Source organism: Bactrocera latifrons, unplaced genomic scaffold, assembly GCF_001853355.1.
Source record: "Bactrocera latifrons isolate USDA-ARS-PBARC rearing strain unplaced genomic scaffold, ASM185335v1 scaffold_465, whole genome shotgun sequence".
Lineage (NCBI taxonomy): Eukaryota > Metazoa > Arthropoda > Insecta > Diptera > Tephritidae > Bactrocera > Bactrocera latifrons.
The window spans coordinates 32,606-57,898 of record NW_017537118.1 but is presented as its reverse complement, the minus strand read 5'-3'; the positions used below and the strand labels follow the sequence as shown (position 1 = coordinate 57,898).

General features: G+C 36.5%; 1 protein-coding gene across 1 annotated transcript; it reads left to right on the top strand.

Moving 5' to 3' along the window:
* Window positions 1-5,651: 5,651 nt before the first annotated feature.
* On the top strand, window positions 5,652-24,807 carry LOC108973178. The gene is made up of 6 exons (XM_018940246.1): window positions 5,652-5,804; window positions 5,865-8,291; window positions 22,554-22,632; window positions 23,121-23,308; window positions 23,375-23,835; window positions 23,897-24,807. Exons 1-6 carry the CDS (start codon window positions 5,715-5,717, stop codon window positions 24,720-24,722), a joined length of 4,071 nt encoding a protein of 1,356 aa, XP_018795791.1. The 5' UTR covers window positions 5,652-5,714; the 3' UTR covers window positions 24,723-24,807.
* Window positions 24,808-25,293: the final 486 nt, after the last annotated feature.

Sequence of the window (25,293 nt, the reverse complement as noted above, 5' to 3'; positions counted from 1 at the left end):
ATTTTTTCAAATATGAATAGAAATAATGTCTCTGATGAAGGAGAACTCTGTGGTATTCCATTTTTTTATTTTTTAATGTTTAATTTATATCCGTTTACGTTGGCCGCAAATGTCCCTCCAAAACGGGTAATACTTAACTACCTGGTCATCGATAGTTTATCAGTAATTATCGCCTTTCACTACATATCGGTGTGATAAGATTTCGCTAGCCATCAATAAGTCATTTGTTTCGTTATTCATTGGTCACAGAAAACTGGTACAACGGTCACCGCGACACTTGCTATGGGTCATTTGTTTGGTTATTCATTGGTCACCACTACATCGTATCAGTCAACTTTTACAATTGAAAATTTATTTTAATTTCTATTTATTACATTTATTTTTATAGTTTATATTTATGTTTATACACAACAGTTATATTTTTCCTTTCTATTTTTCCAAGTTTCCAGTAATTATTTAGGATAAGCTTTTCAATATTACCATTTATATTATTATCTCCTTATTCGTTTCTTATTTTCGCTACGTAGCGCTAATTGGACATTCCAAGCGTAGCCAGGTCCTTCTCCACCTGGTCCTTTCAACGGAGTGGAGTTCTTCCGCTTCCTCTGCTTCCCCCGGCGGGTACAGCGTCGAATACTTTCAGAGCTGGAGTGCTTTCTTCCATTCGGGCAACATAACCATAAATCTTTTGCAGAACTTTTCTCTCGAAAACTCGCAACGTCGACTCATCAGTTGTTGTAATCGTCCGAGCCTCTGCACCATATGGTAGAACGGGAATTATGAGTGACTTATAGATGGTTTTTGTTTGTCGAGAGAGGACTTTGCTTTCCAATTGCCTACTTAGTCCGATGTAGCACCTGTTGGCAAGAGTTATCCTGCGTTGGATTTAAAGGCTGACATTGTTGGTTGGGTTTTCACTGGTCCCAAGATAGACGAAATTATCTACGACTTCAAAGTTATGACCGTCAACAGTGACACCTTTAGTGTTGCTCAACGTCAGTTTACACACCCGTATTAGTTTTGCGGGGATACCAAATTCAAACAACTCGGCATAAAGGCAGCTCCTTTTCGTGGTGAATATCTGTTCGGTTGACGGTTGACGGTTGATACGGTCGATAGAACCTTGTATGCGATGTTGAGGAGGCTAATCCCACGGTAGTTGGCGCAGATTGTGGGGTCTCTTTTTTTAAGGATTGGGCATAGCAAGCTCCTTATCAGTTCTTCGCCGGCGTATTTAAAGAGCTCGGCCGGCAATCCATCGGCCCCCGCCGCTTTGTTGTTCTTCAGGCGGGTAATTGCTATTCGAACTTCTTCATGGTCGGGCAATGGAACGTCTGCTCCATCGTCATCGGCTGGAGAAGTTTTCCCTCCATAATTTAAGTATGCTCTGGGCATCGGTGAAAAGATCACCTTTGGGGGTTCTACAAGAGTATGCTCCGGCCTTGAAACCTTCTGTAAGCCGCCGCTCGAAGAATTTTCGAGCCAGCTTATCAAGCTCTTCATACTCACGCATTTCGGCCTCTGACCTACTCGTCTCTGTCCTTGTCCCGTCCATCGCATTTCTTATACGGCGGTGATGTCAGCCTTTATTTTCACGAGGACAACAACCAGCTGGGCAGCGGTACCTTCCCAATTAAGGGGCCGGACATTCAGGTGCATGCCCTCAATTCATAGTCCTTTTTTCGTTTGCCGTAGTCGTCATCAAAAGGGGAGTCTCCCATCCGAGACTGATTGTTAATTTTCATTGGAGTTGTTTTTTTTATGGGCTTTTTATCCAGCGCACAACCCTATGCAGGGGATATTTCGCCTTCTCACTTTAGCGCGCCTTCAAACGGATGTTCTTAGGCTACCCAAAGGACACTTGGTCACAGACTGGAAATCGTGAGCTGCTTGAGCCATACGTAAAAGAATCGATTCTGGCCACTCCAAAGTGAATGGCGAGCAGAGAACTTTCCTCACTTGCGTGAACTTCTACACATGACTCCATCCTCCCAACAAACAAACTGTATTTTCTTTTACAATGCATTTTTTATAAAATTTTATATATGGTATTTATAATTAACATTTTTTTTTTGGTAAAAAGCCTTTTCATACTGAATATATTAATTCATTAATTCTTAATATTCACACAATTTGTACATATGTATGTAAGCTAAATTATCAATAACATTTTAAATTAAATAATTTAAAACAATTAGTATTGAGTAATTTTAAGATAATAATGGTAGCGATTAGGCCCAACTTGAGATTTTTCTTCCGAAATTTCCAAATATCTAAAATGAATACCAAGAGTAATCCTTTTTGATTTTTTTTGTACATTTTCTGTTACCTTATACTCTTAGAATTCATGTAGAAACCCACTTTACCATTGGAAGGTTTTGAAAAAGGTCCCAAAAAAATAATAATATCGCTCGACATTCGGAGCGCTCGGCGTGCACTTCTTCTTCTTCTTTTTAATTGGCGTAGACACTGCTTACACGATTATAGCCGAGTTAACAACAGCGCGCCAGTCGTTTCTTCTTTTCGCTACGTAGCGCCAATTGGATATTCCAAGCGTATCCAGGTCCTTCYCCACCTGGTCCTTCCAACGGAGTGGAGGTCTTCCTCTTCCTCTGCTTCCCCCGGCGGGTACAGCGTCGAATACTTTCAGAGCTTTTCGTCCATTCGGACAACATGAGCTAGCCAGCGTAGCCGATGTCTTTTAATTCGCTGAACTATGTCAATGTCGTCATATATCTCGTACAGCTCATCGTTCCAWCGAATGCGATATTCGCCGTGGCCAACAAGCAAAGGACCATAAATTTTTCGCAGAACTTTTCTCTAGAAAACTCGCAACGTCGACTCATCGTCATCGTTGTTGTCATCGTCCAAGCCTCTGCACCATATAGCAGGACGGGTATTATGAGTGACTTCTAAGAGTTTGGTTTTTGTTTGTCGAGAGAGGACTTTTCTCTCAATTGCCTACTCATTCCGAAGTAGCACCTGTTGGCAAGACTTATTCTTCGTTGGATTTCCGGAGGATAGAGCCATGTGTAGAAGATCGCCATTCACTTGTGAGTGGCCAGAAACGAGTATTTTACGTATGGCTCAAGAAGCTCACGACTTCCGGTCTTTGACCAAGTATCATCTGGATAGCCTAAGAACATCCGTTTGAAGGCGAGCTAAAGTGAGAAGGCGAAATATCCCCTTCATAGGGTTGTGCGCTGGGTTTGGGAACCGCCACGTAAAAAAACACCCCCAATGAAAGAAAATTTTCAGCTCGGAGTGCACACCTCAACTTTAAACGTGTTTTTCTCAAAACACACTTTTTATTCCGGTTCGAAATACTCAACCGATTTGCTTAATTTTTTTTTTAACGTTCACAAAATGCCTGGCTATCGTCCCTACTAGATTCATAATTTTTTATAATTTATTGACAATTTTATTACAGAAAGTATGTAAAAAAACATGGCGGAAAGTAAAAAAAAATCGTTCATTACTTTTATATTTATCAAAATTTTTTTCATTATTCTAGTATTGATAAACCTCCACCGCGACTTCGCAATGAGCGAATAGCTATACTAAGCGATAGTCAAGCGGCACTAAAAGCGATCTCCTCTTACGAGATCAAATCGTTACTAGTGCAGGAGTGTAGAGAACGGCTGAACAACCTAGCTGAAAAGAACCAGGTGCACCTGATCTGGGTGCCTGGTCACAGGGGTATAGCCGGCAACGAGCTGGCTGACGTGCTTACTCGCTCTGCAACCTCCACCAATATGGTTGGGCCCAAACCGTTCACTGGGGTGGCTCCCCATGCTGTGAAGGAGCTGCTCCGCAAGGAAGGAAGAGCGCACCGGGAAAGGCATTGGCAGCGAACGTATGGTATGCCACACGCCAAGCTGCTAGTTGGGGGTATAACCAGAAGAGGTTCAAATTGTTAATAAACCTCCCAAAGGACAAACKTAGGCTTCTGGTCGCATTTTACACCGGCCACTGCAGGTTGAACAGGCATTTATTTAACATGGGCCTATCATCTTGTGCCAACTGTCGGTTTTGCGACAGGGAGCCTGAGACCCCGGAGCACCTGCTATCGACTGCGTTGCAGTCTGTAGGCGCAGGTCAAAGACCCTTGGATCCATGTATCTGGAGAGGGATCACATCGCCTCGTTAACACCCAGTAGGATATTGGACTTCATCAATATGTTGGTGCTAAGTGAATCCCTGTGAGCCAGGAGAGGGCACAATAGACCTAAGGTCTTGGTGCATACCTCAATTATTTTATCTATTTAGTGGGGACGATAACCATTCACGTACTTTTTAGGAATAAATTGGGTTTTTGTGTTTCAGATGATTCAAGCATGAGAAATCGTGTCCGCCACTGAAAAAACGCATCTCATTCACCCAGCCATTTCTCCGACAAATGTTACCAAAACATTCCGAAAAAATTTGTACATACACTCCACGATATACATATAGTATGTACATACTTATGATATGTGAAAAAAGTTTTATTGTAGAATAAAAATTTCTATGAAAAAAAAATTTCAAAAAAATAGGCCAGATTACCCTGCAGACCCCTTAAATAAACATTAAACTTAAAAAATAAATACTATAATTACTAATCCTACACTATTTAAGTATATACACTCCGGCTGGCAAGCACCCATGTAAGAAGTGCAAATTTCTCTACCAACTTATATTTTTATACTAAAATTGGTCGGGGTGTCTGAAGTACTTTTGCGTAGTACTTTTTTCTGCGTTCTAAAAAATAACCATGGTCGAGCCAATACCGGGGGTGACTAAAGTACTTTCGTGTAGTACTTCTTTCTGCGTTGGCGACCTTCGGCCGAGATCTAAAAAGTAACCATGGTCGAGCCAATATCCGGGTGACTGAAGTACTTTCGCGTAGTACTTCTTTCTGCGTTAGCGGCCTTCGGCAAATCACTTTATTATTTTGAAGGTTATTTATTTTTTTTCTTCGGGGCATTGCATTTGATTTAGTAACTGCAGAGAGTTAATCTTCGAAGACTTCTGCCTGAAAGATACTGTAGTGTTCTAGAAGTTTGAAGGACCGCCTAGAATCCATTTCCTAGTAATGAATTTCGGTGCCCACTCCAACAGTGTTAATGTTGCAAGCTTTGCTGAAGTCACGTCCTTCTGCGCCATAATCCTTTTGATTGTGACTTGAAACCTTCTGTCCCAAATTTCATCCAGCAACCCCATTCTTATAGAGCTATACCCGAAAATCTTTGTAAAGAATTTACGTAACGTCGCCATTCTTACAGCAGAGCTGTAATGTCGTTTATTGTAGGTGTAGTAACCTTTGTAGAGCAAGCGTTGGAGTGTTTCTTAGAATGCCTGTTATGCAGAGAACTGTGAGCCATTGTAACTGTTTCAAGGGTTTTCTATATGAATTTTCACTCTCAGCGTCGACCATCGACCAAAATACTGTGTCATCACGAATGTAAGAACAAAATCGATTCGTCATTCTGATATAACACAATACAAATAAAGCTTTATTATGGGATGTATTAACTCAAAACAATATTAAGAATTGTTTACAACGAAACATCCTAATCCTAAAGAATATGAATAAACGGAATCATGGTATCCCTGATTTGTATTTGACTTGGCATCACTCACTAAACCTATTTAACATATCTGCTGACGGTTTGGCGCGCATATAATAAGCTTATGTATGAAAACGTCTATTGACAATAACATAGCCTTTGATAATGGATTCTAATTTAGGTCGAGGGTTTTATGAGGTGTATAATTCCTCGAAAGAAATACTAAAAAATAATCAAACGCACTTGTATTGTAACGTAAGTATATAATTATAATATTTGTTAATTTTTGCGAACATTAGTATATTAAATTTACAGATGTTGGATTTGCTCGCTAACACGAGTAAAAGCACACCTCCCTCGGTAATTGGAAAGATTTTATCTGGTGATGAATTACTACGTTTTTGGGTGGAAGATATACTTCCACTAACTTTTGATGACGACTCGGTTGTACAGGGCAGTGCAGTATCAGCTTTGGAACAAGGTTTATTAACTTTAGATATTGGCAACATTCCAAATCATAGTTGTTGGAATAATTTAAAAAATGTAATTGTGAAGGAATTTGCATCTCGTTTGCACCAGCTTAGAGAGGACCGAAATCAATATTGGCATCGAATTTGGTGTATACTTGTTCGTCTGTTGGATCGCGAAATCTTGAAAAGTGCTAGCACTATAAATTTGTTTCTATCCATTGTCGAACTTGGATTTCGTAGTCCAGATAATTCAGTAAGAGCAGAATCGTTTACGTGTTGGCATCTACTTATTCAAATCTTTGCTAATCACAATCAATTATCATCGCCCAAACGTTTAAAACTTGTGTGCATTCCTCTAAAATCATCCCAGTCGAAAACTCCATATGTCGCTGCTGTAAAATTACGCATTTGGTGGTATTTGATAACTTGTTTAGGTGCGCAAAGTGAGGACAACTACGAAAATGTTGTAGAACCATTTTTAATATTTTGCTTCGGGTCACATTCAAAAAGTACTCTAGGAATAGCTCAACAATACATTTCTGTTCGAGATTTCGCTTTGACATGCCTGGTAGTCATAGTGAGCAAGCAGCAGGATGAATTTATACAAAGGCTATTGCGGGAATACGAGTTAGAATTCATGTGTCAAGATACGACATTGATAACTTCAGGTATTGTGGAAAAACATTGGAAATCAATATTTTATGCTATTTTGGAAGCCTCAAATTTGCTTATCGAAAGTGAAAAACGTAGTGATATTGAACAACGACTGCTAATTATATTGACCAAAAGTGCAACTCGCATAATGATTAATAACGATATGTCTGTATCATATGAGTATTATTGTCTCGGTTTAATACAAATGATTGCAAAAAGCAGTCGTCCCATAACAATAGCAGCTAATGTAATTGCATCTGAAGGACTTCGTTTATCACGCTCTATTCTGGATTGTGAAAATTACATTAAAATTATACAAGTTTTAGTAAAATTTTTAACAACTGGAAGAGATTATCTTCTTCCTAATGTTATTCAGCAGTGCGCTGCTAAAATATCTAATTTAGAAGCATTTATTCCAAAACAACTTTGTTGGCGTGCTGTGGAGATTGTAGCTGAATATTTCACCAATACACCAAATGATGAAGGTTTTGAGTATTTTGAAGTAAAATTTTTTATATGGCGTAATATATCTTCGGAAATGGTAAATTTGTTAAGAAGTAATTCGTTTGGTCGTACAGCACAAGAGTTCGTTCATTCATTAATGTCCTGGAGTTTATGGCCATTACGCATGGTTATTGAATTTACTGGACATCGCAACAATTCTATTTTTGATGAAAAGTTCTATATGCTCTGGCATGATCTGTTACAACTTTCAGAAAACACCACTGCTAGATCACAACATTTGAATGAAATAGCAAAAGTTCTAAACTCAATTTTAGATTCTGGTTATGAATGTGAAGTTTTTATCAATCTTATTAATGCGTATGCAGATGAAATGATCAAACATGACTGCAACAACTATTCGATACACTTCGAACAATTATTTGCTCTCCTACAAAAATTGTTTAAAAAACAAGTAACAAAAAGAGAAAAAGAGAAACTGCTTAAAATTTTCCGATGTGTTCTCCACAGTTTTAAATTACCTGAAAACAGTTCTCTGATAGAGTCAATTAAATGTACACTTAAAGAAGCTATAAACAAGTCTTCAAAAGACGGTGTAGATTCAAAGTTTTATGAAGAGTGGAAGCATTCTGTTATAAATATTACTCGTGCTTGCCTGGGTAAAAATTTCGCAACTCAGGTTTTAGAATTATTTAAAGATGACGTCTATGTCATCATACCGTCGGTATGGAGCCTTAAGCCGGAAAAACTAACAGATAGACAAAAGGAGCGTATAACAGAAAAAACAAACATACCAGCACTATATAACGATATGAGTCAATCGCAGGATTCCTTAATAAAACCTTGGACACCTAAAAAAATAGTTATAGCTAAAGAGGACCAAAACGAAATTGTTATAGAAGACCCCTATATACGGCAAAAGCAATCCACTGAAAACAATTTTTTGAGAGTACCTAATTCTAATTCCGATCCAAAGCATCAAAATATTGATTCAGTATTTTTGGCGGAATCAAGCAACAAGAACACAGATTTTTTTGAAAATCTTGTTAACAGCACGACGGATAAAAGTATTGATCGGAACATTGCAAAAGTTATTGAAAAAGTTAATTCATCGGCTCCTCAACAAATTGAAGTGAACGAACTCAACAAGAAGCATGTAAGTGTTAATTTATAAAGCATGAATATATTATTTTTGTTGTAAACTTGATAAAATGAAACAGTAGTAATGAAGTAATATTTATTTATTTGTTTTAATATGACCTCTAAATAAATTTACGGACATACTAGGAAAACAAAGAGAAACTGGCTGATTATGCCTTCGTCCCATTTTATATAGAGATATATTATTTTTTTATGTGTACATTCCAACTCTAAATTAATTTTAATAGTATGGGACGTAGATGTTTGCTTATATTTTCGTAATCCAGTGTTGCTATAGCGGTATGCAAATCAACATTTTGCGATGTGTCGTAGCAGTTTATTAGGTGTTGCATGGTTAGGGTGTCATTATAGTTCATGCAAAGTGGTGGTGATTCTTTTGAATGTAGATATTCGTGCGTTAGTTTAATATGGCCAAGTTTAAGTCTCATCATAACACATTGCTGGCGTTTTGTCTTATAATTCGATTTGCTGCCATGTTGTTAATATAACTGATGCGTAATATTATAATGAGCATTAATTTTATTCTCATAATTTGAGACACGTTTTTTAATGAAGTTTGCGAAACACCTTTTTATATCTTTTTCTGTGCAGTTACTGATTTAAAAAGTAGGATGAGGTGTGTGCGTCTTTTGCTAATTGATTGGCGTTTTTGTTACCTGTTACCGTTTTTTGCCTCGCAGGTCTCTTTCTAATATTCGTCGATTTTAAAGCGTTTATGGATGTTGGTTCTATGCCTAGCCGTGGAGCTAGGTAAAGTCTATTTTTGATTAGTTTTTTTTAGATGTAATAGCAAAAGTGTTTTCAACTGTCTTTGCACCATCACAGTACCAAATTAGCCAGTTCTTTTGCCGTTCCCATGACAGTCGGGTCTACGAAAACCGGAACGGACCCGGAGTTTTATCCGGCCAAGGACTGTCAACTCGGTGGAATTCTGCCGTTACAACAACAACAACAGCCAGTTCTACTTCCATTTTTACATGTAGTTGCCTTAAAGTGATATACTTAAAGATATTTCCCATACAATGACCTACTTTCTTTTGAAAAATATCAAAAATTAACAAAATGGCGTAATTTTTGAAAAAATCATTTCGTTTTTTTTTCGTAAAAATTGTAATTTTTTAATGTCAAAAAGACAATTTTCAACCAATCCAAAAGACCGTAAGTAAATGTATTCAACAATACATAGTTTTAATTGGAAATCGATCGGTCGATTTCTCGTTGAGTTATTATGTTAGCAATTTTGGAAAATACCGTTTCGAGAAAAACGCATTTAAAGTTTCACTTATACATCTTTGTACCTCTGAGTTTTTTCGAGTGAGCTAGAGCCTTGAAGTCTGTTTACAGGATGTTATCGGAGTTTTGTATATCGTTATATATTTTATGCCCAGTTGATTTAAAAATGCAGTCTTCAATAGTAGGGAGTTTCAGTTCAGAGTATGTTTGCAATTGGAGTTCGAAACGCGAGACTAATTATGCGTGCCGCCATGTTCTTTGCCAGTATCGGGGCTTTCATAATATTTAATATGATTTCGAGTATATTTATTCGCTCTTCCATTTGGTATTTCCAAGTGAATTTTTGATCGAAGGTTATTCCTAGGGTACACTTTCTATGATATGATTGTAAAACACTGGATCTGGAATATTGCATTTCCGCTTCTTACATATACATATGTAGGCGCTTACACTTTTCAAAATTAATAGATGCACCCGATGTTAATGACCAATTTGTAAATAAACTAGACAAGTTTTTCAAATCATTATTGTAAGTGTTTACATCGTTAATCTTTGAAATAAAATAGAGGACATCTGCATATAAATAGTGGGATATGTTATTAACTTTTTCCATTAAAGGATTTATTTTTTCAAAGGCGATTAGAAATAACGCCATCCCATTTTCTAATTTTAAGTTTGATTTATATCGGTTTACGTTGACCGCAAAATGTTCTATTTGATAAAAATGCTTTTGTATAGTTGTAGATTTTCGAACCAACTTTCCATTGATCAAGTTGATTGAGTATAGAGTAAACACCTATACGCTCGAAGACTTTTGTAAAATCAACACTTATAACAGAGCAGTGATTTTAAGTTGATAAATTACTAGCTAAAAAGTGGTCTAGGTAAATTGTTGCCTCTACCGTGTCTGACCTAGCAGTTTGTTTATTATTTAAATAATTAGTTTGTTTTGAAATAAAAAATATTGTATTCGTTTTGATATTATTTTTTCCAACAGTTTGCTTAAACATGATTAAAACGAGGTAGGACGGTAATTTTTGTAGTCATCATATTAAAATTTTTTGAATACAAATGACGTTTAATTTTTTTCCAAAAGTGGGGAAACACACCATAGAGCTGCATTTCGTGTGTTCGAACCTGTTCGATCATCCTCATTAAAAATCGAGCACGAGCGAGCGCCACATTCGGCAGCAATGGGTTCGACCAAGTGGCACACCCGGCAGCTGCTTTCTGTGTGTTCGAGTCTGTTTGATCATACTCGCTTCAAAACGATCACAAGCGAGTGCCCACACTCGAAACCCGCAGTTAACCCGAAATGTGTTCAACTATTGCCACGGATACTCGGACAGAACACGGGTGTAGAAGAAGTGTATCACATTTTTCTGMGCAAAAATATGAGAAATTATTAATGTTGTATACACTTTAACAGTCAATATTATTGAAATACAKCATTTAAACTATATGTATGCATGTATCAAAGGAATGACGCATTTTTAAATTAAAAATATATTTCCATAACCATAACATAAGACCCAGTTAAGAATAAGAGAAGAATAATGATAGTTGCTTTTTTACTTGCATACGTGTGTTTCCAAGCAGTGTGACTAGACTGCAACTGCATTTTGTGTTTTGGGAAAAACCAATTCATAAAGGGAGTGGCTAGTGTAGGTATACATTCATACTTACTTAAATAATGTTGTTGTTGTTGTAACGGCCGTTTTTTTTTTTCTGCCGTTACTTAAATAATCATTGCGCTTGCTACGACCCTTTACATATATTTGCGCCACTTCAAATTCTGCAAATTTCTGGGAATTGTGGCGAAACTGCAACTGCACACTCATTTGGGTTTTTCAAAACAGCTAATTTTGAGTGCAGCTGCAGTTTCATCATAGTAGTTTTTTTACTATATGATCGCACATAATATTCAAGCTGTATGTAGGCATACCTACTTCCTGCACTTAACCTACCTGCTAATATGTAGAAAGAATCATTGCGAGCGCAAGGAGTATGTATGTAAATATATAAATGTATATATCTTAGCTGCCTAAGCTTGCTAAAGTGTCATACGAAACTTAAATAATTTTAAGATGAATGTCCGTATAAAATGCGTTTGAGTTCTGAAGTGTATAGCGCAAAGTTTCACACTCTTTGTTTGTTTGCGCGATCGTGATCCTGAATTATAGCAGAATATAATACTGGTTAAATGAATGAAAATATCCAAYCTAGAGTAGGATGCCCATACGTCCCACTTTTGGGGGCATTGACCACGTTTTCAATAACCTGTCCCGCCAAACCTCTTGGCGACAAATATGCTTATATAATTATAAAAACTTCTGTTTTCATTCTTCAATATACTTTTATTAAATCAGACTTCGCATAAACAAATGATATTTCACTAGATATAAAATCATTAAAAAAAAAAACGCATTCTATACTTTTTATCACTCTTGAAATTAAATATAAAAAAAGAAAAATATTTTTATGAAACTATCATTGCACGCATACTTTATAACTCCCAACTCTGTCAACAGAGCCTGGCGCTCTTCTGTTACGTTTTTCAGTAATTAAGTTGACAGCTAAATAAAAAGAAAGAAAAGAAAGAAAGATTGCATGAATATGTAATGCAAACTTTGATAAATGGGGGTATTTACCCTGATTACTTTGCTACCACTCCATCAAATTAAAATTTTCAGTCATCTCTACCTCTTCTCTGCTATATCTCTCAACTTCATCTTCAGGCTTTTCTGTGCCTTGTGGGGCTGTTCGTTTAACCAAATAAGTGAAAAAGAATGTATCGCCTCCAGTTTTTGAACATAAAGAAGAAGAATGGCTTTGATCTATTTGGTTACTTTCATTGAAAGAAAAATGCGTTGTCAAAGTAGGTGAGAGGGCGGTTGGGCGGTTGGGCTTAAGGAATCGTTTCCCGCAGATGTTGCTGAAGTTGGTGCTGATATTGCATTATTTTGAATTTGAGAGATGCAAAAAATTTTTATATCATCCAAATCATTTGGCTGCATATTTATAGCAGGTGGGTATAAAAAAGTTGCAACCTTATGCCATATACTTAAATTGACAACCCATATTTCCTAATTTTTTTTCTTATGTTCTCTTTTAAGACTGAAATTGCGGCTATATCACCATTATTAAATTCACAAATGTTTTTTATTTTTAAAATGGACGGAAGAACGTAGCACAGCGATGGAGAACTGCAAAGTTGTAATTTATTGAATACAGTTTCAAAATCTTTGCACATTGAAACCAAAACTTTGTAATACGTATCATATAAAATTCTTAACACTCACAAAGCAAATTAATCAACTGTACTGACGATTACACATAAACAAAAAATGCTTTGCACACTCGAGCCTAAACTCGGGACACTCGAACATATTGATCCGCAAAACACCCGAACCAAAACAAACACGTATGAACGACACTCGAGCGTTGTGATCAACACTTTCGTCTGCGCACAGTCGCTAACGAGCAATCCTTCTGCTCGTTCAAAGAAAGCGATAGCCGGTTTTGGGTAAGTGTTCGAGTGTGCACTGAAATTGTGAGTCCGTTGCATATCTCTGAAACACACCAGTTGCGACGATTAAATTGTAATGTTACAATTCCGGAATTGACTCGGATTTCATCCGACCAAGAGCTGTTTTTTTTTTTTCGCGATCTAACCCCGTTTGGATCGGTGAGTTTTAATTTGTGGGTGCCGTCATTGGAGCAACGCCTTGCAGCAGGGTTGCTCCGTATCCTCCTGGCTCGTGCTGGCATTGAGTCCAACTCGTTCCCGGAGGAAATTTTCTGCTGCGTTTACGCAAAGAAGCTCCATCCAAACTCCACCTCGGTCAGGTGCAATACATGCAATGGATGGAGCCATCTTAAGACCTGCTCAGGCCTTAAGACTCATAGGGAGTGGACCACGCGTTACGTGGCCCCATGTTGGCTACGCAATACTGCGACGCTAGCCCTTACGGTTGTGCGGCTGTGCAATCTGCACACAGTTCGCGCGCTGCGCCGCCACTCACCTCGAGTGGCCAACAGAGGACCTCTACGGTTCCCAGGAGCTCAAACAGGCAACATAACTAGCACTCTGACTAGCCCCAATTCTAAGTATTTTATGAGTATAGTATTTTGAAAGTTATTTTCCAGTGCAAACTATAATTTTTTCTTGAATACTATTAGCAGACTGAAATTTCACCTTCTTGTTCTGAAGTTTCAAGCTCCATGTCGCAAAACAGGCAATTTGCACAAGAACTGCACATGTTACGGAAGTGCTTACAATGGTCAGCGTAAAAAGCGACAAGTAGCCTGAGCATGTCCCTATTGATTACATATTTATTGATTACATATTTAAACCTTCTAAGGTTGTAAGTACCCATTAGCAACTTAGCATGGCGCTTGAAAATACCCCTCCCTATCTATGATGGACTGTTTAGCCGTTCTGAACACTCTTGCACCGATAGCGATTTGATCTCGTCCGCAGAGATTGGTTTTAGTGCGCCTTGACTATCGTTGAGCATGTTGCGATTATAATTGATTTTTTCACACTGATTATATGACTTATAGCAGAAACTTCTGCTTGAAAAATGCTCGGAAAACATTCCATTAGTATGCGGTCCCGCAATGCTTGCTCCAATGCATTTCGGTGTTTTCGAGCCGTCAGTCTACTACTGAATTGTACTGTCCCTCAGTAGTAGGTCGACATTGCAATCACTTCACTCCGCCTTACTGCCGATAGTCACTCTAAACTTCTTTGTAAAGTTTACCCTCTTCGTAACGACGTCTCTGGGAAGATGGGGCCATTGGTATGTCTTCCCCTAAAGCCTTTATTTATTGAGACGTCAAGTGTTGGGACCTCAAGCTCGGAAGAGATCTAGACATTGCACAGAATTTAGTGAAACTATTCGTCTTCGCAAACTTAATTTTAGGTTGTTAGGAGATATATTCCTGTATTCCTCCCAGTTGTCCGTGCAAGTGACTTTGTTGAGAACCCTGTGAACTGATTGCCTCAGCAGTCGCATGGTGTAGGTTCACCTGGCCAACTTCTATGAGGGTATTGGAGATAACAGGATTGGTTCTATGAGTGACAGGTCTTCGTATCCACTGTCCTCACCATCCTGCCCCCTTCAGCCCGTCCAGGAGCTCCTTTGCGAAGGGCAGCAGTCCTTCCTGCAAGCTAGGATACTCATTTTGTTCTACTGCCATTGTGACAACAGTCGTTTTTTACGTGAGTACCAGATGACGACGGCCTTATCTCACTGTGATTTTAAAAAGCACATAGATCAATACAATGCCTTGATCAGTGCTCCAAATAATAAATGCTTTTCACACCTCTTTTTTGGTTCCAATTGGTCTAGTTGGAAGGGACAACTTTTCTACCTTGGTCGTGCTCGATGCCGATACCAAACCGACCGGAGTGCGACTCCATACTGGATTGAATTTTTCCACTCTTACCTATTACGAATCTCCACAAAGGGCCAAAACCAATCAGCAGATTAGAGTAAACTCGGGCTAACTGCTCCCCGTGGTACCAGTCTCCGGTCTTGTAGCTTTTGCTACTACCAGTTGACCACCCAACAGCCCAATGAATGATGACATTTGTCACTTTAGCTTCAAATGTCTTTCCATTACGCTGAGTATTATAGTCTAAAATACAGACACAGTACATATGGATTTTAGTCGCCTCTTACGACAGGCGTACGTCACCGCGAGCAAATTCTACCTTCTGTCAGCTGGGGGACTATGATAGTGACAATAACGACCTGCTCGACTGTGTTGATGCCGAAATGAGTGAGTTGCTCGTCCATTAGCATCTGCTCCTTTTGGTTGTAATCCGCCGAAGCTTAAGGTTTACAGGCCTCAACTACGGCGTTGAATATAAAGTTCAGCCTGAATCCCTGCTGCCGGATGAATTTGTAAGACTAATCATCGCTGGTGATATTGAGTATCCAACTAGCGTCCTCAACGCTGTTTCCGACTACCCTTTTTTCGATGTACTGTAGCGAAAGAGCAGAGCAATCCTGCACCACTCCCACCGGTTGGGAGGAGCCGAGTATGCCTTCCGACTTAACCCGTTAACCAATTTTACACATTGTCGGCATTAAGGCGATATCTTCCTTGTCGGCCCGAAAAGCTGCTTTTTCGGAATTGTTTTTTTTTGTTTTTTTTTTGCAGAGACCATAATAGATAAAATTATGACTTTTTTTAATCTCATTTGTACACATTTTTTTGGTGATCCAAGGAGGTGATCCTACTCATCTCGCACGATGCAGGAATTTCTCAAATTCGAAAAATTTTATGAAAGATGTGCCAAAGGAAATATTTTAAAAAATTTTTTTTATAAATATTCACGAAATATCCTTTACAAAGAATCGATGTTTGTTCAAATACAGTATATTATACCATAATTTCGGGAGCTGAACAGGTGACTCCAACAGATTTCTCTAAGGAGTTGAGTTTGCACGAAGAAGCAAATAGTAAAATATTTACAGTATCTCAGACATCGTAATAACAATGCTTGGTAATATGCTTAAAAAATTGTCTCATATTTAAATGATTACTGTTCAGAAACCATGAAAGGCTTCTTCACACCACAAACTCAAAGGCAACTCGGTGAATCATTGAAAGCTTGATTGTGTTTTACAGTATGTGATTTGAACACTGCATTTTCGAATAAATGAAAAAAATCTCTTTTTTTACTTTGTTAAAAAAAAATGTTGAATCACAAAAAATGCTTTTTGAACTTTGGAAGCGCTGACTTAACTCCAGATATTTTAGCAGGGATCCGGATATTTCAGATGGAATTTAAAATTGTTATATGGAAAATAGGCGTTGCCTTAGTCCGATTTCGTCCATTTCCGCTCTGTTACATAAGAATATCACATAAATGTCATACACTGAATTTGGTTCGGTTTTCACCGAAATATGGGCAGAGTTTCGCCCGCTGTCCAATATTAATAAAGCTCTTTTTATATAATTTTGCGTTAAAAATTTAATTTATTGAGGTATAGCGCTTTAAGTAGTTTTCAACATAACCGTTATTGGAGAGTGGGTGGGCTTATAATCCGATTACAACTATTTTTACAATTTCGTAGGGAATGGTAAACATATTTGTTCTGATAAAGTTTGGTCGATTTCGCTAAAGTGGTTTGGAAATTATGTACATTAAACCTATTAATGACCGTAGTTACATCCACCGTAAGTAATATTTTACCGTCTGCCGGGCTTTTGCAACCAGAGAAAACGTCTGTCGTTATAAGAATATGCTAATTAAAGTATTAAAAATAATATACATATATAAAACACAGATTTGTTAAAATAATCGATTTTTATTTTATTTTAAAAAGTAAACCACGAGGTTATTACTAAAAAAGGGTCTGTTATTAATTTTTGTCGAAAAATTAATTGAACTCTTTACAGCGTAATCTAGCCTGTTTTGTTTTTGCCTTTTTTCATAGAAATTTTTATTCTACAAAGAATTTTTTTACATATCTTGAGGTATATCGTTGAGTGTATAAACAAATTTTTTTAGGTTTTTTTAGGACATCTGTCAGAGAAATAGCTAGGTGAATGAGATGCGTTTTTTCACTGGCGGACACGATTTCTCATGTTTTAAATATCTGGAACACAAAAACCAAATTTATTCCTAAAAAGGACGCGAATGGTTATCGTCCCTACTAGAGTGATGAAAAAATATTATTAAATAAAAAGGTAATTAATTTTATTTTTTTTTTAAATTTTTCCCAGCATTTTGTGAACATTAAAAAAAAAAAATTAAGCAAATCGGTTGAGTAGATCGACCTTAATCATGTCCGCCAGTTTAAATAAGTGTGTTTTGAGAAAAAAAGGTTAAAGTTTTAGGTGTGCACTTCGCGCGCTCCGAACGTCGAGCGGTATTATTATTTTTGGGCCTTTTTCGAAACCTTCCAATGGTAAAGTGAGTTTCTACATTAATTCTAAGCGTGTAAGGGAACAGGATATGTAAAAAAAATTACCTTACTGACTCCTTAATATGACCAAACGGCAGCATTGTTAAAATAGTTCGAAACACTTCTAATTATCGTACCTGTATTACCTTCGTACCGTCTTATCTATGTAGATACGGGAGAGTCTTTATACAGATTAAACATTAGTTTTTACAAAACTTTATTTAATGTCTTGAATTAATTGAACGTGCACTTGTACTGTTTTTCACATCAGCTGTTACTAAATGGCAGGTAGATGAAATAAAAATTTTGAAAAGTAGTCTGTCTTTCCGATACAAGTCAGTGTTTTAAATAAAAACAAGTAAGGAAGGGCTAAGTTCAGTCACCGAATATTTTATATTCTCGCATCAAATAATGTATTTGTATAAAGTTTTATTCCGCTATCATCATTGGTTCCTAATGTATATATTATATAGAGAAGGCATCAGATGGAATTCAAAATAGCGTTATATTGGCGTGGTTGTGAACCGATTTAACCCATATTTCGTACATGACATCAGGGTGTTAAGAAACTATTATGTACCGAATTTCATTGAAATCGGTCGAGTAGTTCCTGAGATATGGTTTTTGGTCCATAAGTGGGCGACGCCACGCCCATTTTAAATTTTTAAAGAAAGTCTGGGTGCAGCTTCTTTGTGATATTTCTTCCGTAAAATTTAGTATTTCTGACATTTTTTGTTAGTCGGTTAGCTCACTTTTAGTGATTTTCAACATAACCTTTGTATGGGAGGTGGGCGTGGTTATTATTCGATTTCTTCCGATTTGAACTGTATATGGAAATGCCTGAATGAAACAACTCTGTAGAGTTTGGTTGACATAACTATAGTAGTTTCCGAGATATGTACAAAAAACTTAGTAGGAGGCCACCCCCATATTTCCAAAAAAATTACGTCCAAAAATGCCCCTTCCTAATGCGATCCTTTGTGCCAAATTTCACTTTAATATCTTTATTTATGGCTTAGTTATGACACTTTATAAGTTTTCGGTTTTCGCCATTTTATGGGCGTGGCAAATGGCCGATTTTGCCCATCTTCGAACTTAACCTTCTTATGGAGCCAGGAAATACGTGTACCAAGTTTCATCATGATATCTCAATTGTTACTCAAGTTACAGCTTGCACGGACGGACGGACAGACAGACTTCCGGATTTCAACTCTACTCGTCACCCTGATCACTTTGGTATATATAACCCTATATCTGACTCTTTTAGTTTTAGGACTTACAACCGTTATGTGAACAAAACTATAATACTCTCTTTAGCAACTTTGTTGCGAGAGTATTAAAATAGTGTGTCTAGTAGGTAAAAAACCTCAACCACTTCCTCCAATCTCAATAAAGTATATTGTATATAATATGATCATGAAGAGTTGCGTTTGGTTTATATATATGTATATACTTAAATTATGGTACTTCCTCAGTTTTTGTGGTATGGATATGAAATTTTGCACACGCCCTTTTCTCCCAAAGAAGCTGCTCATTTGTCGAAATCACCTATATCAGGCCTCCATATAACTGCAATAAAAACTGGCCGATCAATAAAACAGATAACTATAACGAATTTTAGTATTTGTTTGTTTTCCAATTGGAGCCATTTAAACTTTTTTCCTCTATTTTATATAACAATCAACAACGCGTGATGCAAAATTCGATTTAAGAAGAATTTGTGTTCGAAATAAACCATTATCTTACAAAGTTGTCACTTGTCCGGTTCGTGAGACATTAGAAGTTGTACATTTTTTATTAATAATTTATTTATTACAATTATAAAAATAGATAACTTAAACTAAAAAACAATTAAGGGTATTCAAAGGAAACCCTAGAGTGAGAAAAATCAGGAAGAACTTTCTGGAAAATCGAGTTAAACGCACGGATAGCACGCTTGAGACGAGCATAACCGCAAATTTAGTATTCTTTTTATAATAAAATGAAATAGATCTGAGACAACGCTGAGGAGTATTGAAAATAATGTTCGCTAATAAATAGGGATAGTCAATAGCTCTATTAACTACATTGAAAATAAATGAAAGGCAGTAATTTAAGATGCAAAAGCAATAAACTAAATGTATTCGATGGTATTGGGTCAACAATCTTTAAGGGGCGGATTGCAAATTTAAGAAAGATCTATTAATCCGGATAAATTGGAAACATTTCGACGGACAAAGCCAAGCACAGGGACATAGTTGATATGATTAATGAAAGAAAATCTATTATCATTTTAGGACACAATTAGAAATATTGTAGCTTGAAGGTAAGATGCTACGTCCCCTCCCATACGAGATCTGAGAACACTTATCTAGATTCACCAATCATAAAAACTATCACATTGAAGTTTGCATACATCTTCAAAATTTTTGATTATTGCGAAAATTTTTAAGTCATTTGCATAAACTAAAAGAGAAGCAACAGGGAATGTCATTGATGAACAGCACTCCGTCGACACTAACAACGCATCGTCTATTGTGCAAATATGAGTTAATCCATTGCAAAGATTGAAAACCTAAAGATGATAATTTTTTAATTGGGACTTTGTGTGAAAAAACCTTACCAAAGGCTTTAGAGAAATCTGTGTAAACACAATCTACCTGAAATCCAGCGGAGAATGCAGACATGCAATAATCGCTAAAAACCGCTAAATTTTACACAGTGGAGCGCACAGAGACAAAACCCATGGTAATTAACAATTTTTTATAAATAGAGACGGCAGCCCATCCAGATCCAACTTGAAAGAAGGCTTAATAGCCTTGACAATATCATCCTGTGAAAGAATCAGTGTGCCAAATATTAACTTTCACTTTTTTGCTAAACTCAAAACATTTTCGAAAACAAAATGTAGAAATATTAATCTACATAAATTGATTAAAATATATAGATAATTTTAACAACATACACTTTTTTTGCATGGTTCTATTGATTTTTTCCTAAGGGAGAATTTATGAACTACTGTATTTTTCCACGTCTGATAGAAGCATAGCTCCATCATTTCCCAATGGAGTCTAATCGGCAGTCATTCTAGTGGATTGCACATGATGAACCGGTTCTCAGGCGTGCAAAGACGAAAAAGGCGGTTGGAATGGACATGACATCAGTATTTTGGGATGCACGTGGTATAATACATACTCAATGACTGATTACTGAGGCAGTAGATTATTCACAGCATTTTTCTTTTCTACTATTCCAAATACTTAGCAATTGTATTATTTTTGACGAAGAATCTGTTTAAAATTGTACCCATATACAGGGTGGCTGATGAATATTGCTACATTAAGAAACTCAAATAATTTTTTTTTAGTGTATGGAATTAATTTTTCTTTTATTCATGTTAAAGCTCATTCAATTTTATTAAATATGGCTTAATTAGTTTAAAAAATAATGGAATTTAAATGCCCCCCTACTCGTTGATGCATGTGCGGTATCTTACCAAAAAGTAGTTCATTACTGCCAGGATAGCCGCAATTGTTTCTGGAATGGATTGCCTTAGTTCATTCAAATTTGTCGGTTTTGCTTTGTAGACTTCCTGTTTGCAATAACCCACAAGAAAAAGTAAGGTGCAGTAAGGTCAGGCGACCTGGGTGGCCAACGGAATGTGGAGTTTTTGGATATCAGCTTATTGGGAAATTTTCGTCGCAATTCTGGGTTGGGCTATGTGAGGAGCTGCATCATCTTGCTGAAACCGCACAGAGTTGAAAGAAATTCTCATTCGGCGTAATTCTGGATAGAAAAACTCTCTCAACATGCTGAAGTAACGGTCTCCAGTAACCGTAACGGTGTGACCGTTTTCTTCGAAGAAGTAGGGCCCGACAATGCAGCGTGATGAAACTGCACACCACACTGTGACACGAAGTGGATGCAATTCCGTCTCATGGAGTATCTGTGGGCTGGAAAGCATTCCATATTCGACAATTTTGTTTGTTTATGTTGCCATTTAAATCGAAATGGGCCTCGTCAGACATGAAAAGACAGTTTCATGTTTCCATCCTCTTCCACCATTTGAAGCCTTTTCTGGCAAAATTCCAAGCGAATCGGCAAGTCTGCAGCGTTCAGTTTGTCGGCCATTTGAATTTTATATGGGAATAAGTCCAAATCTTTGTGCATAATTGACTAATGACTATCTGCTTACACCCATTTGAGCAGATAAGCTTCTTGTCGAAACACGTGGATTGTTTTGTATGGCAGCAGCTACAGCAGCGATTGTTTATTCCGTTCGAACTGAAGGGTTTCGATGGTAAGGTCTTTTGTTGACTCCCATGCTCTGCAAAATTGTTTACAAGTCTCATTATGGTCCATCTGCTCGGAGGATTGCCGCCAAACCTGCGCCTATACTCTCTTTGAACCGAAACAACGGACTCCAGCGCGTGATAGCGGCGGACAATCCAAATTTTTGTTTCAGTGTCCCAGTTATCCATTTTTGTTAAATGTAAAAGTCAATCTGCAAAATAAAAAAATAAAAATTAACCAGATTCATTAAATAGAAAAAAAGTTACTTAATTTTTTTTGGTAGCGGCTTTCATCAGCCACCCTGTATTCAAATAATTCGTACAAACATGACTTTTTAACAAATATTTATAATTTGAAATATAATTTTTGTTTTTATGAGTTGTATTGGATTCTAATATCATGAAAAGAAGCCTATGTCCTTACCCTAGTTCTACACTACCTCCCCACCAATTTTCAGCCAAGTCCGTTCAGTCGATCTTGAGTTATAAATGGTGTAACTAACACGTCTTTCATTTATATACATATATAATTGTATTGCACCTTTTTTTTGATTTAATGACTACAAGCATACTTATATTTAAGTACGTTTAATACGTGCATATAAGTACGTTTAACTGAACGTGATCATGTTTTACGTATTGTGCTGGATTGTGCTTTGAGCCAATTTGTAAAGTTGTCATTAAATATCCTTCAAAATTGCATTATTATTCTGAATTGCAAGTTAGGAACACACATATTTTTAAGGTACGAGTTTATAAATCAGGTTGTCGAAAAAACAATGTATTGATCAGTAATATGGTATATAATAAGTTCCATTATTTCAGGTCACCGAAGTTGGCGTGGAAGTTTTGACAACAACAAATGCGAATCCAAAAGTGACGAATATAATAAATCATGAATCAAGTAAGTGTAAAGCAAACTATATAAAATTCTTCTATACTAAACTTATTAACTAAATATTTTCTTATGATTGATTTCGTAGTTTAACACTCCTTTGTAATTATACCCAGAACAGGGTATATTAGGTTTACCACGAAGATTGTAACACATTTTGCAGACCCAAGATGCTGGTTATTTGTCGAAACCTCCGATAACGGACCAATATAGCATATAGCTGTCATAAAAACTGGCTTTGTATGGGAAACCTTCTTATTTGACAAGATATCTTCCCGCAATTTAACAGTTATTATTGTCCAAAGTAAAATTAAACCCTTTGGGGAAATTGTTCATATCGCCTGCATATCGAAGTTAGCGTTTTTCCTTTTTTTTTAATTTCTTTCGTTATCTCAAATAGCAATCACAGAAAGAAAAAACAATTTATAATTCCAAAAGATATACATACTACTTTTATGACTTTTTTATAAACTAAATTTTATTCTTTTATTTAAAAGCGAGTCGCGCGCAATCTCCAAAAAATTTACCCGGGGATATATCAAAAATTCAATCAGGAGATGCGGAGCAAGATCACCGTACGGACACCGTAGAGGGAACTTTTACCGAAATGACAAATCCTTGTTATGGAGCGGACACAGTTAAGGAAATTTCACCTAAAAAAACATTAACAAAAAACTCTCTCTTAGTAAGTTGATAAAATTCGAATAACGTTTATTTAACTTCATTATAGCTAATATATTTTCTTATTTAGTTATCACCACCTGATCGCAAACTAACAAATAATAACACCAGTCCCAAATTACGACCTAAACCACCAGCACACCTCACAGGAAGAGGTGCACAATTAATAAACATGATACGCAATAGAAAAATCGATGTACAATCACCACAAACACCCATGCCCAGATTATTTGTAGGTAAAACTGACAGCATAGATCGTACAGTTTCGGATATGGAAATGGTTGGCGTCGAGAATACAGCAACACCACTCAATAACAAAGACATTTTAACATTCACTAAAAGACTTCCTTCTCCATCCGCTAGCCCTTCAACAAGTATTTTGAAGCGAAATATTCGTAGGGAAAGCCTTGAAGATAACACATTTGAATCCCCAGCTTTTAAAAAGAAGAGGGTAAGTTTTCATGATCCGCCGGTGTCAGTTACGAAGGAATATATAAAACATAATGATGAGAACAAAACCAAACCTAAACGGTAAGTTTGTATAATTAATTTGTTTATGCGATAAAAAAAATCCAAAGAAAAATCGTTTTAGATGTCTGAATATGGATAAATTTCAACCAAATGTGGAAAAGTGTTTGGAAAATAAATATTCGCTTAAACGAAGAAGTAAATTAGATAGCATTATAGAGATTGAAAAATTTACAATCCAACAATCAAACAAATCACCAGGACAACCGACAAATACTGGTATTAACACTGAAGAGTTTGATGAGGACAATGTATGTGGTATGGGCCATTCCACGGAAGAAAACGAGACCATTATAAAATTTGTTCCAGAATTTCCTTCGAACAGTGGTCATCATAAAACATCGAAAGGTAGATCAGAGTTAGCGATTACCAACAACTTACTTGAAATCGTAATCGAAAAGCATTCTTTTGAAGAAGTATTGCAAAAATATTTTGATTGTAACAAAGATTCTAAGTTGAAGTGCTATGACACAATAGCCAAATTGATATCGAGAGGAATGAGCGAAGATTCGAAAATAAAGGAGACCATTCTTGAAGCACTTTCGGAAAATCATTCGAAAGATTTCTTAGATCATGCAATAAGAGAAAATCTTGCTTCGGTCGTATGTGATAGGCTTAATTTACCTTCAGTTATAGAATACGTGTGTGAAAAATCAAAAATAAATACGTCTTGTCGGACAAATATTTTTTCACAACTCCCAGATATTCTTAAATATTGCAAACAAGATGCTGAGCGCCTAAAAGTTGTACAAACAATATTAAGTTGCATTAGTTTAAAGGACTCGGATATTTTAGATCTGATGAATGTTTTGTTACGCGTACGACAAATGAATAAGCCAAATTCAGTCACTGTGTCGGAAGCAGCAATTGATTCTTCTTCTAACCTATAAAATGTAGCTTTAATGTATTATTAAAACACGGAATAAGAAAAATAAAATTTCTTGTTTGGCAAAAAAATTGTTTTAATTAAAATTAAGATATATGGCTCGGCTAGAAATTTGCAAAATAAGAAAAAAAAATTTAATTTTGTTTCATTTTATTAGAATAATTTAGGGTATTGTGATATGGGTTGGTAAAGTGATATACCAAAGTATTTTCTAAACTATGCACGTCTGCACAAGAATATTTTCATGAGTCACGGCGCTCAGATTACCATCAGTGTGCAAAAACATTTTCAGCTTCACAGTCGTCAATAATTTAGCGTGCTCTTCAAAAGAAGATAATTCCAAAATTTGTGTAAATTTTTAACTTCTTATATTTTAATTTGGTTACTGGTACATATATTTAACAACTTTTCAAGTATTTATATATTTTTATGTAATTAATTACCATGAAAAAAATCTTAATTCATAAAAGCTCTAGTTTGGGTAATGTGATATGGTAATAGTTGTTCAATGTGATATAGTATATCACATTAAAAACATTATTTAATAAAAACAATGAAGTAATAACATAAATTAA